General features: G+C 41.3%; 1 protein-coding gene across 1 annotated transcript in view; it reads right to left on the bottom strand.

Moving 5' to 3' along the window:
• Window positions 1-13,992, bottom strand: part of PEX14 (peroxisomal biogenesis factor 14) — a 74,238-nt gene that overhangs the window by 26,814 nt on the left and 33,432 nt on the right. The window contains exon 3 of the mRNA XM_021374640.1: window positions 13,561-13,645. Coding sequence (XP_021230315.1) covers window positions 13,561-13,645 — 85 coding nt within the window. The remainder of the gene's footprint in view (window positions 1-13,560; window positions 13,646-13,992) is intronic.

Below are 13,992 nucleotides of genomic sequence, written 5' to 3'. Positions count from 1 at the left end.
AGAAGCCACTGCTGATTTGTTATTACTGGAACAGGCTGGTCTGAAATTCTAGAACCAGACTCCTTTTTTTCCCCAAGTCTGAGTTCAAAAGAAAGGGACTGTGTAGAAGAAAAGCAATTTCAAGCCATTCTGTGGAATTCTTTAACCAGATTTGTCAGGATATCCGAAGGATGACTTAATTTTGTATACAAGAACGAGAAAGTCATTCTGATGCACCATCCCCGGTTCTTTATTTGCTCTGGAATTACACAGTAGGAAGAGCATCTGCACATTAGACAATACCCATCCAAGTACCCTCTGCAGACTAAGACTACCTGCAAAGTAAAGAGCAACTTGCCTTGATGTTGTTTACTTCCTCTTTTAATTTCAAAACTTTAAACTTCAGAAAGGAAAAGAACAAACCCATTCGTCTAGACTGATCACATGAACAATCATATACACTGCACGCTTAATGAACTTCTAGCTTCTGAGGAATGCACAGGACGGAAACACGGAGAACGCAGCACAGCAGTGCTGCCCTGCCCTCCGACAGCGCTGCTACAGGGAGCACTGAGAACAGCAGGATGTTTCTAAGAAAACTGATAAATATATGGAAGCAAGAATGGGAAAATACAGGGAAACGTAAAGAAAGTAACACAGAGTAAGTAGCCATGAACACAGGAATCTAAGTACTTTTTCTGACATACTTCCTCACAACCTTACAAAGTGACTTTGTTCCTTCAATCCAGTTCCTATGAAGCAGAATCAATGTCAGACACCTAGGAATCAAACACCGCAGCATGGAGAAGATAAGCTCTATTAAGAAAAACACAGCTAAGTACTACGTATTTGATTATTATGGCACAAATGTTTCAGGTAAATCCAGTTTACATTTCCCCAAGAAATACAGAGACACCGTACACTATTTAAAAAGGCACGTCAGCAAGTATTCATTACAGATTATAAATCACCCTTGTTCTTCTTTCTTTTGTTTTAGAGAAATTTTTTACATGCCATTAAAATATTGTTTGCTGAATACTACTACAAAGCTAGCCACCTGTAAAATTAAAGGCTGAAGCTGCCAATAAGCGTTGAAATGCCTTCTGTTTAAAAGGCAAACCTACTTTGTAATTTTTAACACAACTGTATAAATATTTCTCCACCCACCCTGCCCAATTTTGTTGGTTACATTGCATCCATTTGGACAACAACCATCTATGTCACCACACAGGATGTTAACCTTGGGTGGGGAAGAAAGAAACAATAGCAAATGAACTTTCAAGAAACCAAGATTACACATTCAAGCAGGGACCTTCATGATAAAAGAAGAGCGAAGACAAAAAACATTAGGGGACAAGTCAACAAAACAGCAGAATGGTTTCAGAAGATCATTTTTCATCTTTTGGATTGTTTATCGTTATTTTTTTCTCCCTCTGTGCCTTCAGCAGCTCGTCAGAGCTCTGGAGAAAATTAAAGGAGTCTGGATAAAACGCCCAGAGGACGACGAATGCTAACAATACTAAAAATAACGAGGGTAAGTGGTGGAAAAACTATGGTGACCACACACGGAGAACTGGAGTGGTAAGGTACAAAAGGAGTTTCATCATTGCTCCCTCAGGACATGCAGAGAACATACTAACTGCTTCTAGTTCTCCAGGGTTCCGATTACCATGCCAAACACACCTCCAGAGTTTCCTTATTAGTATAATAAAAAGCCTCTACACATTTGGGTTCTATTCCCAGCCTTGCTATTGACCTTGCATAGGTCACTTAACCTCCATCTGCCTCAGTTTCTACATCTGTAAAACAGGAATAATATTACACAATATCCTTTGTAGAACGTTTCAGCCTGACGTGACAATTATCACGGAGAAAGCAAAAATGATGGTTCAGAGAACCTGTACATATATGTGCATTTGAGCTAACATAAAGCATTTGCAACAAATAATTTATTCAAGTAAGAAGTTTAGCCTTTTTTTTTTTTGTGCTTGTAGATCATCTTTGGTAACACTTTTGAATTTCTAACTCATGTCAAACCATACAAGTACCAAAATGCGTGCTTTGCTTTGACTAGATGCTAAAACACAAGATGTTTCCCTGGTCTCCCTTTGAGCAAGCACTGCCCTCAAAATCCAGTTGTGAGGGCTGAGTGTTCAAATGGGAATCTCAAACTGCGTTTAAACAAGAGTGCTGTCTTCCAGTGTCTCACCAAGTTCCAGCCCAGGAGTTAAAACAGGAGTGGCTACACAGATCTCACAGAACATGGAGGGAAGATTAAGAAACATGTACGGGCACGTTACTGAAACGTAAACCAAGCCAGATCAGTAGGTGAGGCAGCCGGAGCAGAGAAGCTTGCAACTGGTATCAGCTCACGCTGTGTGAGAGGAGATGCTGGAGTTCCAGGGTCAGGAAATAGCCCCTAAGCAAAGGAATCACCTCATAGATAAGAAAGAGGTGAGGCAGGGCTCAGGGCAGCCTTGAGCAGGGAGCCCTGCGCTCCCCAGTGCCAGGCCCACCAGACAGAACTGCTCATCACCCGCTGCAGCAGCACAGTAGACAACGTTCATCAAAAGGACTCCGCTTTCACCCCTGGTTTTCTTTTACTGTTAATCTCATCTGTCTCAGGTAGCCTCCCATGGAACGAGCTCTGCGTATGCCCTGCCAAGTGGGCAAGAGCAGCCTGCAGGCTGAGTGGTGATATTCCACCTTGGGGCTACCTGCAGTGCTCATGCAGGCAGCCCCAGCTCCTGGGATGCACACACACACACACGCACTTGCTTTACCCGACACTGAGCTCACACCTCACAAACAAATTATTTAACTACTCTATCCCCCAAGGAAGACGGTGATCATTTCAGATGCAGCTCCCTGCTCGTCTCTCACATACACGCAACGACCTGATAGGTTAAATGCTGCCATTTAATTACAGTAATGGAAGCTGCTATTTTTTGGTTCCCTTGAATTCTCTCTCGCTCTCTTTTTTAAACACATACAGAATCATCTTTTAAACATGCATTTTATATTTCTGAGTTTAACAGCTGCATTCTCCTGCTCACTTGAAGTGCAGGAGCAATGATATTCTGATATTCTTCTTTGAGCACTTCACCTTTTAAACTCTCCATACAAAGGAAGACAGGCTGGGAACTGCTGTAGGAGGGGATGCATGCAAGCACCGCAGAGGCCAGGCTGCCTCCATTGACTTGGGTGGTTTGGGTCGGGTTTGTTGAACCCAACTAACTCAACCCCCACCCCCAAAGCAGCTGAGGCCTTGAGAGGATAAACACAGCAGTGCTTTGAGTAACTTTACTGAAAACGCCATAAGCATCGGTGCATCCCAGAGTGCGACACAGTATAGGAGCCAGGATTACCTCACATCTAACTGTTCCTAACACCTCTGCCTCAGTTTCCCCATCCAGCATGGCGATGGTACTTCCTTTGCTTCCCACTGAAGTTTGGAGTTTGCAAATTGCAAAGGTCTAGCCAAGAAGAGCAAATGTAAACAGAAGAACATGAAATGCATCTTATCTTATCATCCTGCCATTCCACAGAAGGTGGACGGCTCTGTCAGTTAATATTTGTACAGCACTTTGAATTTGCACAGTGGTATACAAATATGAAATACGTATTTGTTAAATTCTTGAGCATGCTGCAAAACACTTGTTTTGTTTTCTCTCCGGTGATTTCAGGGAGGGGGCTGCAGGCGGCCACAGACTATAGCCAGCTTTATGGTGAGGAACGTGTAACATACATTACACGGGCAGTACAACTATTTGTGGATTTTACATTTTGTATTGCATGGCAGTTAGAAAAATAATCTAGAAGCAGAGAGTAAGTAACTCCAAGTAAAAATAAATTCTTATCTATGCTAAGGCCACAACACTCTTAGAAAAATACCCATACTACACCTGCCCTCAACTTTATTTGTCCTCTAAATGTGAAAAGCTTATTTATTTGTTCCCTGGCAGCTGGCTCATGATCAGCCAGCCACCCATGCAGGGATATTGCCCATCTTCATTCCCTGGTACAGATATCCACTGGTGTCTCTTAAGGATGGAATCTTAAAAGGTGAGGCAAGGCAGAGACAAAGACAAATTTAATTTTATCACCATAAAAAGAGGACATTTCCACATGGGCAGCAAGGACATGAATATCATGTGTATGCGGGGGCAGGGAGGGGATTATAAACGCATTTTTGGCGAAATTCAATAAAGCTGATTCCACTGCATAAGGTCAGCAATTTACTTTTAAAAAATGATATGATTGCAACTTTTAATATAACCCATGTATTTGCTGCAAGATGCTCTAGAAGATTGTGTAATGTAACCACCCGACCTCTCCACAGGAGCAGAGATCACCCCATTTACCCTTTATTGTCTTGCTAAAAGCAATGCACATTTGCACAGAATGACAAAGTCAACAGCTTTTACTTAAGAGAGCCTCAGATTTCATTGAGAATGAATTCTCTGCTCTCCTCCTATGGGAGCGTAGTCTCTCCTGGACTCATCAGAAAGGATAGGAAAGAATGAACCAAAGACTAAATTCTCCTTTTAGCTAAGGAAAGAATGATTGCTTTCCAAATTAGTATTAAGAGGGAACAGTGTGTAGCAGAAAAGTAAATAATAGGATTTCATGTTTGTGTGCATCCAAGACCTAGTGTTTCAAACGCAGCAGAAATGTTGTCTAAGAGAACCTAGAGAATTATCTCATGCACGAACTTCTTTTATCTTTCCTAGCAGGAAAGTATCATTAGGTCTGAGATGGATTTCAGCAGAAGAGCAACACAGATTAACCTAATTACACTCCACTCCATGTTTTAGCCCCAAGAGAGAAGGCTGTCTCTTTAGACTTACAATACCAGGTTCCTTCACAAAGCAGATCAGGAACTGAATTCCTTTACTTGCTCCAGGAAGACTGTGGGGAAACCCTGGGCTGGATGACCATGAAGAGCAAATTCCCTCTGTAACAAAAATATTTGTATACAAACAAAAACTACATTTCTTCAACTGTCTCAAGGTGAAGCTTGCTTCAAAGGTCAAGGCTGCAGGGCTGGATTAGGACTGCACGCAATGTGCCCAAGCCTTGACATCCTGACATTCTCAAGTTTGCAGCTCTCCCCTCCCATACAAAACCAATGGAAGAAAATTCTCTGTAAAGTGTGGCTCTTACTGCAGCAAGCAACTTCAACAATCACATACGCGACAGCATCAACAATTCAGCATATAAAAGCAGTTCATAAACACAGTTAAAACATATCTAACTGCCACTGATGCAAAAGTGGTAATTAACTCCATTTTACAGGTGGGCAAGCTGAGAACAAGCAACTTGCCCAAAGCCAAGCATGCCGCCTTTCCTCAGATCTTCCATGTCTGCTTTTAGATTGCAACTACAAAGGTGATTTTCTTTTGGCATCCTATATTTATTTTCACTTAAAAACATGACAAAGAATGTATTAACTTACAAACTGGACTTAGGAACTGGGTCCTTTTTTCCCACCACCACCAAAGCTAACTATTTCAGGACTCAGAATATAGCTGACTACTTTAGCATCATCTTCCAGAACAGACCTCAACCCACTCTGCTGTAATCATATTGGTTTTTCAGTGCTACCAGGAATGGAAATATTATTTTGACAGTAAACAAGACAAATATGACTCAAAACACACTCATGGAGCAATAGAAGTTAATTTTGCAAAGCCATTTTTAACAGCTCTTTTACATTACGTAGTTACTGTCAGATCGCCAAGTGGAGAGACACTATTAAACCCATGACATTCTAATTATTTTTAAAATTAAGCCTACAACCGATATTTTGGAGCATATGCAATTTCCCATGAACCAAAACAGTCTGTTCCAATTTATCAATAATTTTCAAGCTACAAAAACACATCAAAGGTGATTCTGGACTCTTCACTGGAATCACGGGGAATTTCTGTGGCCCAAGAGAAACAGGAGATGTAGCACACTGTTTATCTAATGTAATCTAAATGAATCACCTCGTTTGTTCTGCAGAGTATATATCTAAATGGTTCAAGATCACTGTAGGTTGAGCCTGAAGGGAAAGAGAGAAGATGTTACCACTAATGCGACTTCTACCCTTTGTTACAGAGCGCACAAATGTGCACTTACAAGACATGGAATTTGAGAGTCTCTCCCTGAATGGCTCCTTCACAACACCATTAACATCAAAGGAGTACCTCTTGTAATGCACCTCCTCAATCCTCCACATAGAAACCAAGGAAAAAGTCACTAACATTTCCACGTTTTCAATATTAAATGGCAGGGCTTGAATCAAAGTCCTTGGAAACAATGTTGTTGAAAGCAATACACTGGGCAGACTGCTAGGCCTCAAGTTTTCCCTGACTGTTCTTTGCCCTCTAACCAGGCCCAAACAGGACTTCTTCCCCTTCCACTCAACTGCACAGGCTTCAGAGCCAGCATGTTCACACTGAACGTACATGCACAATGCAGTGTGAGCTGACAAGCTGGTTGGAGCTATCCACTAGCAGTGATGATGCCTTCTCCTGCCAGTGAAAAGCATTTCCAGGAAATAAATTCTTAGCTCCAAGTAGAGCTAACTAACCAATGTCCAGCGCAGCATTTTTTCATACAGAAAGTGTTCCTTCAAAAGAATCTGAACTGCTCTGGAAAAAAGGAACCATTTTATTACAATTCATATAAACATTTTTCAGAATATTTTAATTGTAATATTTTGATGCATATCATATTAATCTCTTATTATCCGCTACAATATAAAAGGCTTGAGCCTAATCGATACAGACTGATCTGATGGATCAATAGTATTTCATTAGATAAAAGTCTGATATTTTAAATGTTAACACCATTTTAATATTAAAACAGATTTCAGAACTCAGAATTTACAGTAGAATCTAAATGTATTGTTCAACCTCATTTCTAGATACTATTGAGCCATGAAAAAACAATTGTTATAAAACAATGAAATGTACACTGAGTACAATGTTCTTCTAAAATAACAAACTCATTTGTAAGCAGGTAGTTTCTATCAACACACAGACGCACACATTTTTCTTAATCATCTGGCTATTCTAAATATTATCACGTTGCAAACAGAAAGGACTGACTTCCTTTGTACACACTGCCACACTGCTAGTTATGCCTCAACTTGCAGCCGGTGTTTTTCTACCCTCTCTTGAATCACTAGTGACTGAACAAGCCAAAGCTGAGATAAGAACCAATATCCACATGGATATGAACCAAATACCTTCCTTCTTCCAAATGTCCTTCCAAGTCTTGAGGAATTATAGTAATGGCTTTGTATCTGTTACAAAGACTTTCTTCCAAAAACCCTGACAACTCCGAAGAATCAATGTATCTGATTCCCCAGGACATCTTAAGGTGGATCGCTTCATTCCATTTTGTTACCATTCTCACTGCAGCCCTCTTCTTGGCACAAATGCCAAGGAAATCTGTAGAGTTCATTACAAGTTTGGATAACACAAGCAGTAGTAAAACTGACGGGGGGAAGGAGGCAGCAAGATGAATAGGCTGATGCTGAACAGCAGGTGACAGATACGCACACGGAAGACTGGCAGGACATATCCTGATGGATAGAGATTCTCAATCACTTTTCAGGAAGGAAAAAGAAAGCAACTAGTACAAAATACAGCACCGTGGCACTAGTTTTTGGATCATAAGCGCATTTATTCTTCCACATTATGAGACTCCAGCAGTGGAAATCTTCCTTATATGTTGAACGTTACCGACAAGCACAGTCAAGTACCAGAAACATAAGTGACAACCAGTAACGCTTACTCAGATAGGAACTGTTGTGAGTTTGTTATCGCTGAAAGCAATCATTCTTTCACTCTTCATTCTCTGGGTCTCCAACGAGATCCTTTAGGATACAACCAGTTATGCAGGGCTGCATTGGATCCAAACCTTGCATGGGTGGCACCTAAAGAACAAACTGGTACCAAGAACAGGTATAGGACACATTTTTCTTTAACTAAGCAGAATATATGAATTATATTAGCTGTCTTGCAAAGTCATAAACAGAGGCCTAAACATTTTAAGTAATAAGATATCCCATAGTGCTTTTCAAGAATCTTAGTAAATTCAAGATCACTTAGAGAAAGCATTCTTCATTTCCTCTCCTAAAAACAGTGCAGTGATGCTCAACAGCCGCTGTCCTTTACCTCAGAGGTGGATGCTTTTCAGCGGAAAGCACAGTGAGATGTAGATAACCCTATACACATCATCAAATGTGCTTGATGCAAATAGCTGCAAAGTTTCAGTGGTTAATGGGTACAACGTGCTCCAGGATCCTAGAATGAAAAGCATTATGAAAATGCAGAATGCTCTTTGACTTCCCTTTAACCTGCACAATCATTTTTGTACATCTAACACAAGCTGTTAGACTTACTCTATGCTACTTGAACACCTGTTCCAAACTCCTTTAATAATCAGAAAGCATACACTCCCTGGTTCTACCAGCAAAGCAGACTTTCTCTCATTTTGCGCCAAAGCAGGTTGTTCTAGATGCTTAAATACACTAAGTACATTCTTGCAATTTTTTTTTTAAATTCCAGGTCTCACTTGCAGCTTTGCACGTGCAAGCGATGAGGTCCACCCAGGCACTGGCACAGACCACTCATCAGACAACCAGAGGACAAGCTACCCAACCTGCACATACAAAACAGGACAAATGCTCACTCACACAATCAGTTGTGCAGTTAAGTCAGGCCTTCATTCCTTTTTTTCACTATCTTTTAATCCATATCCTGCCAGCATGTTTGAAGAGAAGGACAAGTCATCTAGCATTCCTTTAATACTTTACACTTATAGCCTAATCACACATTCTTGTATTAAAACTGGTCATTTCAAGGGAAGCATAAGCTTTGGAGGGCTCTAGCTAGCTGGTCCAAATAGGTATCTTGACAACACAGGTTACTAACTACAGTTTTTTGCATGAATTGTCGCTGGACTCTATCAGCTTGCATTGTAGAAAAAGCTTTGTAAAAACTGTCTGAGCTTCACTAAGACACGTTAAAGAATTAATTACAAAGTAAAGCTGAAGGAGAAAATTAATTTTGGAAACACAAGAGGTTACTTTTCTTTTCCTCCCTTTTCTGGAAGTGGGGGAGGAAAGGCAGTTATTTTCATCTTCATACTGGGGGGAGAAGCTGGGAGCTGTCCAGTCGATAACCTGGCCATCAGAACAAGGTTTGTAATTAAAAGGTCACTGACCTGGAAAGCTAGGGCCTCACTCTCAGGGCTTCTCAGTAATGACGGCGCTATTAAATTAAGACTGTTATGAAATCAATGCTAAAAAAGCTTTCATGGTAACGAGATTCCATTCAAGGACATGCAAACTGCCTCATGAAATGGACTTAAATTATAAAAAAGAAAAGTAATAAAAGAGGGTTAAATTGAAATGTGCTGAAGAATTTACTTCCTTTAAAGCCCTCTAGCAGCAGGCTGTGCCCCCTTCTCTCAGGTCCTCAAGGTGATCCACTTTGGTTTCATTGGCAAAGAGGAAAAGACAGGGTTCAACTTCCAAGAATGCAGGCTACAGAAAGAAGAAAATTCAGTTGGTTTTCTACTGGAGATTCTGGGGCTGACAGCATTTCTTTCCAGGGAGTCAGGTATCTTTGAGCTCTAATTGCGAAGGGCCGTGTACAATTAAATTATTTATTCATCTCTTCAGGAATTGCCACAGCCTGACATCTTGATGCTAGCCCTGATACACTGCAAAAACTGTGCAAGATCCACATGAAAATACTGTGTAGTAATTCTTTTCCTATCTGTCCAAGTAATGAAACAGATTAGTAGACAACACAACAGTAAAAGGGCAACACTCCCAGCAACCTCCAGTACATTCAAGCACGAGTTTGACAAGCAAGAGTTTTGTATATATACATACACAAAAAAACTAAACCAGGTAGCATGTCTCCTCAAAACTGCTCAGCCTTCCAAGTGGACCCTTTCCCAACCAATTTAACCCAGCAACAATACATTTACTTCCTCTCGCTGCAATTCCACTCACCTGTAACTAACTTCTGAGCTCCTTGTGTGCTTTTTGCCACAATCCCACACTAGGAAGGCATCGCTGCACTCATTTTACAAATGAAGAGAGCAAGCAACGAAGGACAAAATGCCTCATCCAAGGCTACATGAGAAGTTATAACCTAGCAGTTACTCCCTTCCCTGCCCCACAAGACCGGCACCTTGAATAAAGGACCTCCACATGCATCGTGCACTTCCACCCCAACCATCTTGCCAGAAGTTACAGATTTGGAGTACACAACATTAACAAGCCACATGAGTTAGTGCATGGGTAGCTGAGCAATACGGGACATCTGAGGCACAACGGTTAGATGACAGACACATTTCCACAAGGGTTTAAGCCCCACATGTTGTCTAATTATTCCCAAGGCGCCGCTGATTCTGTGGCATGTCATCAGCAGAATCAGCGAGTTGGACAAAAAACAAACAGCATCTTTTTTTCTTTCTTTTCTTTCAGATACTCTGAAGGGAAACAGCTGTTTTTCCCTTCATCTGAAGAAGTTCATGATAAAAAGGAGGAAATGTCATAAATTACACAAAATGCCAGTGTAAGCTTCAAAGAAAATGATAAATGATTCTAATAACTTCATGTTTCTCATTAATGTCTCTGTATTTGGGAATTTAGAAGTGCTCAAGACAACACAGAAATCTCATTGGACTTCTGAAAGACCTTTTAACAAATGGAGGACACCCTTACTCTCCCAGCTGTCATCAGCAGAGTCAGACCAGGTTCCTGGGAGCAGTTCAGCAAACCCCCGACCTGTGAGGAACCAGGAAAGGCTACTTTCAGCTGCAGCAACTACTGTTTCACAAGGAAACAGACCCAGTCCAGCTGGTGAAATGTAGTAAGAACTTCAGTTCCTATATTAAATAATATTATAAGAAAGTAAGATTTGATTTTGTAGGTAATTTTTAGGTAAGAGATGTGTATTAAAAAAAAAAAGAAGAAGAAAAAGAAATCGTAATTCAAAGCAGAACCATCTCTGCAAGTCTCGGAAAGGAAACTTCTTAGGCAAAAAGGTTGCAGGACCTGAAAGCTCACCCATAGCTCACGCTCCAGCCCTACTCCTGCAGCTCACACAGGCTGTAGCTGGGGCAGCAAGAGGCTGCTGCAGGGGCAGGGCACCTGGCCTCCCCCTGCGTTCCCAGACTCAGGTCCAGTTTTTAACCAGAACCAGTGCCATAAAAAGGCTAAAGCTCTCTCTTAACTGTCAAGTTCTGCTGGAAGAAGCCTGTGCCAGAGTAGCCGTGAGGAAACCAGAAGGGTATCTCTGCATGACTCCCTGCAACATTTATTTTTACATAAACTCTTTTAACTTAAACGATTTCTCTATTTTAAAATGCTTTTTGGACAAACAGTGAAGACTTCTCTAGCAGACAGTCCAACTTTCTGTGAATGGGGATAACCACTGGGATTACAATGACTGCAGGAACAGCCAAGTCATCTCTCGTTTACCCAAGGACTGGATTTATCCACAATACAAAGGTTTCAGGAAGAATTGCCCCCCTCTGCCAAAGCACACAGATACAATGACAGCACGAACCCTTTGCTCTCGAGCACTGGACAGGGATCGCGTTGTAAGCTCAGCGCTCAGGTTCCATATGGCCGCATTTCCAGTGACTGCTGGGTGCAAGCACGACTGGACCCTGCTCCTTCCCACCTCCTACTGTTAAGTTTTCAAACAAATAATTAGCACACAGGGAAGGAGAGCTAATTAACAAACAGGAGTATACAAACAGCTATACCCAACCATTTCTGCTGTTTAGTAATTATTAGACAAGTAATTCATAAGAAGTATTAGTCGGGCCACAGTTTCTCTCTGCCTCCATCTCCCCACCCTTCCTCTTCTCCCAGTCAGGGATTTATTAAAATTAAACAGATTAGATGGAGCTCCTGATACTAAAAACTGTTCAGCGAAGCCTGCGGTGGGGAAGTGCAGAGCAAACACCAGAGACATTTGTCTCTAAATTGCTCTAAATACCTTCTGCAAATGAAATTCTAACCCAGCTGTGTTGAGAGAGAAAATGAGGAATAACTGGTCATTGTCAGCACAGGAGAAGATCAGGCAGTTATAATATTGCACGATATACTGGGGGCTAAGGATCTCTCGGCAACAATAGATTTTGTATCAGGTTACCCCGGGTAATCAGCACAGCTTTTAGGCTCAGCTTTCCCTTGCTTCATTGCTTCGATGATAGAGTTGAAATCCCCAAGCTTTTATGATTAATTACTCCCTGTAGGTCCACATATTTCAAGGAAAAACTCATGGAGCACAGCGGCCAACAGGCTCCAAATTTTAATGCCATCCTGATGGCAGGGCAGGGCAAGCAACATACCTAACCATGTGGCTGGAACACTTTCTAACTGGCACTAGGACAAGCAGTGGGACGATCACAGTAGAACTGATGTACCCGTGAACGACTTGTCATGACAACACTGCTAAAACACAGAACTGCCATGGCCTACTACGTCCTTTGGTGTTCAAGATGAGCAGAGCGATACATATTCTTAAACTCTCCATCTCATGATATCAGGTCTCAGGCATCTCAATAAATAGTTCATATCCTCTAACAGGTTAATATATGTTCCACAGGCTTCTCTACTTTTCAAAACCCAAGATCTTGGGCTATAGAATTTGATGTGCTCTGTAGCACTCACATCTTCAGTGTTCACATGGGTCGCCCCCCTCTGATGTTTGGAGTTCGTATTTCGAGTATTGTTCCAACTGCTTTAAGTGTTCCACAGTGAATGTAATTAACTCCAAGGTAAGATTGTCCTTATTATTTAGATCTTACATTAAAGATATAAGCAATATAGTCCTAGAAATGTAGCACAAAATGGAAGGGAACATAATACGGAGTGAACTTCACCTGAAATGCACTGTAAGCTATAAACTTTAATATAAAGAAAAATAACAAGCAAAAAGTAGTTTCTTTAAGAGTCAGAAAGTAAAATAAATTCCCAAGTAGGCAATGGAAAAAGTATGTTCCACCTGTCTAAGACAATGCAGAATTTGTCAGGATCTGTTCTGTCTCTACTACAGAAAACAAGGAAATTCAGCCAGCAGCTTACCATTTCAGCCTGAAAGCCGGGTTGACCTCGAGCTCGACCTTACCCTGACCTTGTTTACTTTCACAAAGTCCTTTGCCCTTCACTCCTCTGCCTGGCTCTCTTCAGAAACATTCGACCTTTTCACCCTGAAGTTGGCCATTCTAAAGCCAATGCCATTAAGGCTAGAACTGATCAACTAGTCCACAACTCCAAACCGTCCTCATCTCAGAAAACATGCAATAACAGTTAACGTGAGAACTTTCAATGTGTCTTCTGTATTTTACAATTCCACATCTGGCGACAATATTGCTCTAGTCAGTATGGAAGAAAAGAGAGTGGTATTTCTTAGAAACTTCACATCTTTTTCTCAGACAGACTACCTGCTTTGCCCTTTGCATCCAATATTCCATAGCAACACTCCTCAGCTTTACCCCTAACTCAAACTCCCCCATTATCAGGAGACCACAGACTTAAAGAGTCCATACCTTTCTTCTTCAGAAATGCTCTTCTGGTTGCAATTGGACTTTGGCGGACTCGGGGATTCTGTAAAAATTTCACTGCTGTCACAATCTGATGAGGTCAGGAGGATTGGAGAAAGAGAAGAGAGAAAAAGACTGAAGTTAGGAATGGTCAGATTCATACGTCTCATTTTGCATTCCGTACTGCAAAGTAAGGCATTGCATCTAACACATGGAGAGAGTCTGGAGCTGACGCCAATCCAATTTCAGAAATAGTTCAGTGAACATCAGAGCTTGTGGCTCCACTCTCATCACAACAATTACAGCATTTCAACCTAGAAGTTTCTTTTTGAATTGCTCTTTCAGCAGCTCAACCTGTACAAAAGTCTCCATTAAGACTCCTGGAGGTTTCTGTCATTTATAGTGATCTTCTTACCTCAGCTGGCTCCTACAGCTGAT

Source organism: Numida meleagris, chromosome 20 (genome assembly GCF_002078875.1).
Source record: "Numida meleagris isolate 19003 breed g44 Domestic line chromosome 20, NumMel1.0, whole genome shotgun sequence".
NCBI classification, from domain to species: Eukaryota; Metazoa; Chordata; class Aves; order Galliformes; family Numididae; genus Numida; species Numida meleagris.
The sequence above is the reverse complement of the archived record's forward strand: the minus strand, read 5'-3'. Positions and strand labels throughout refer to the sequence as shown.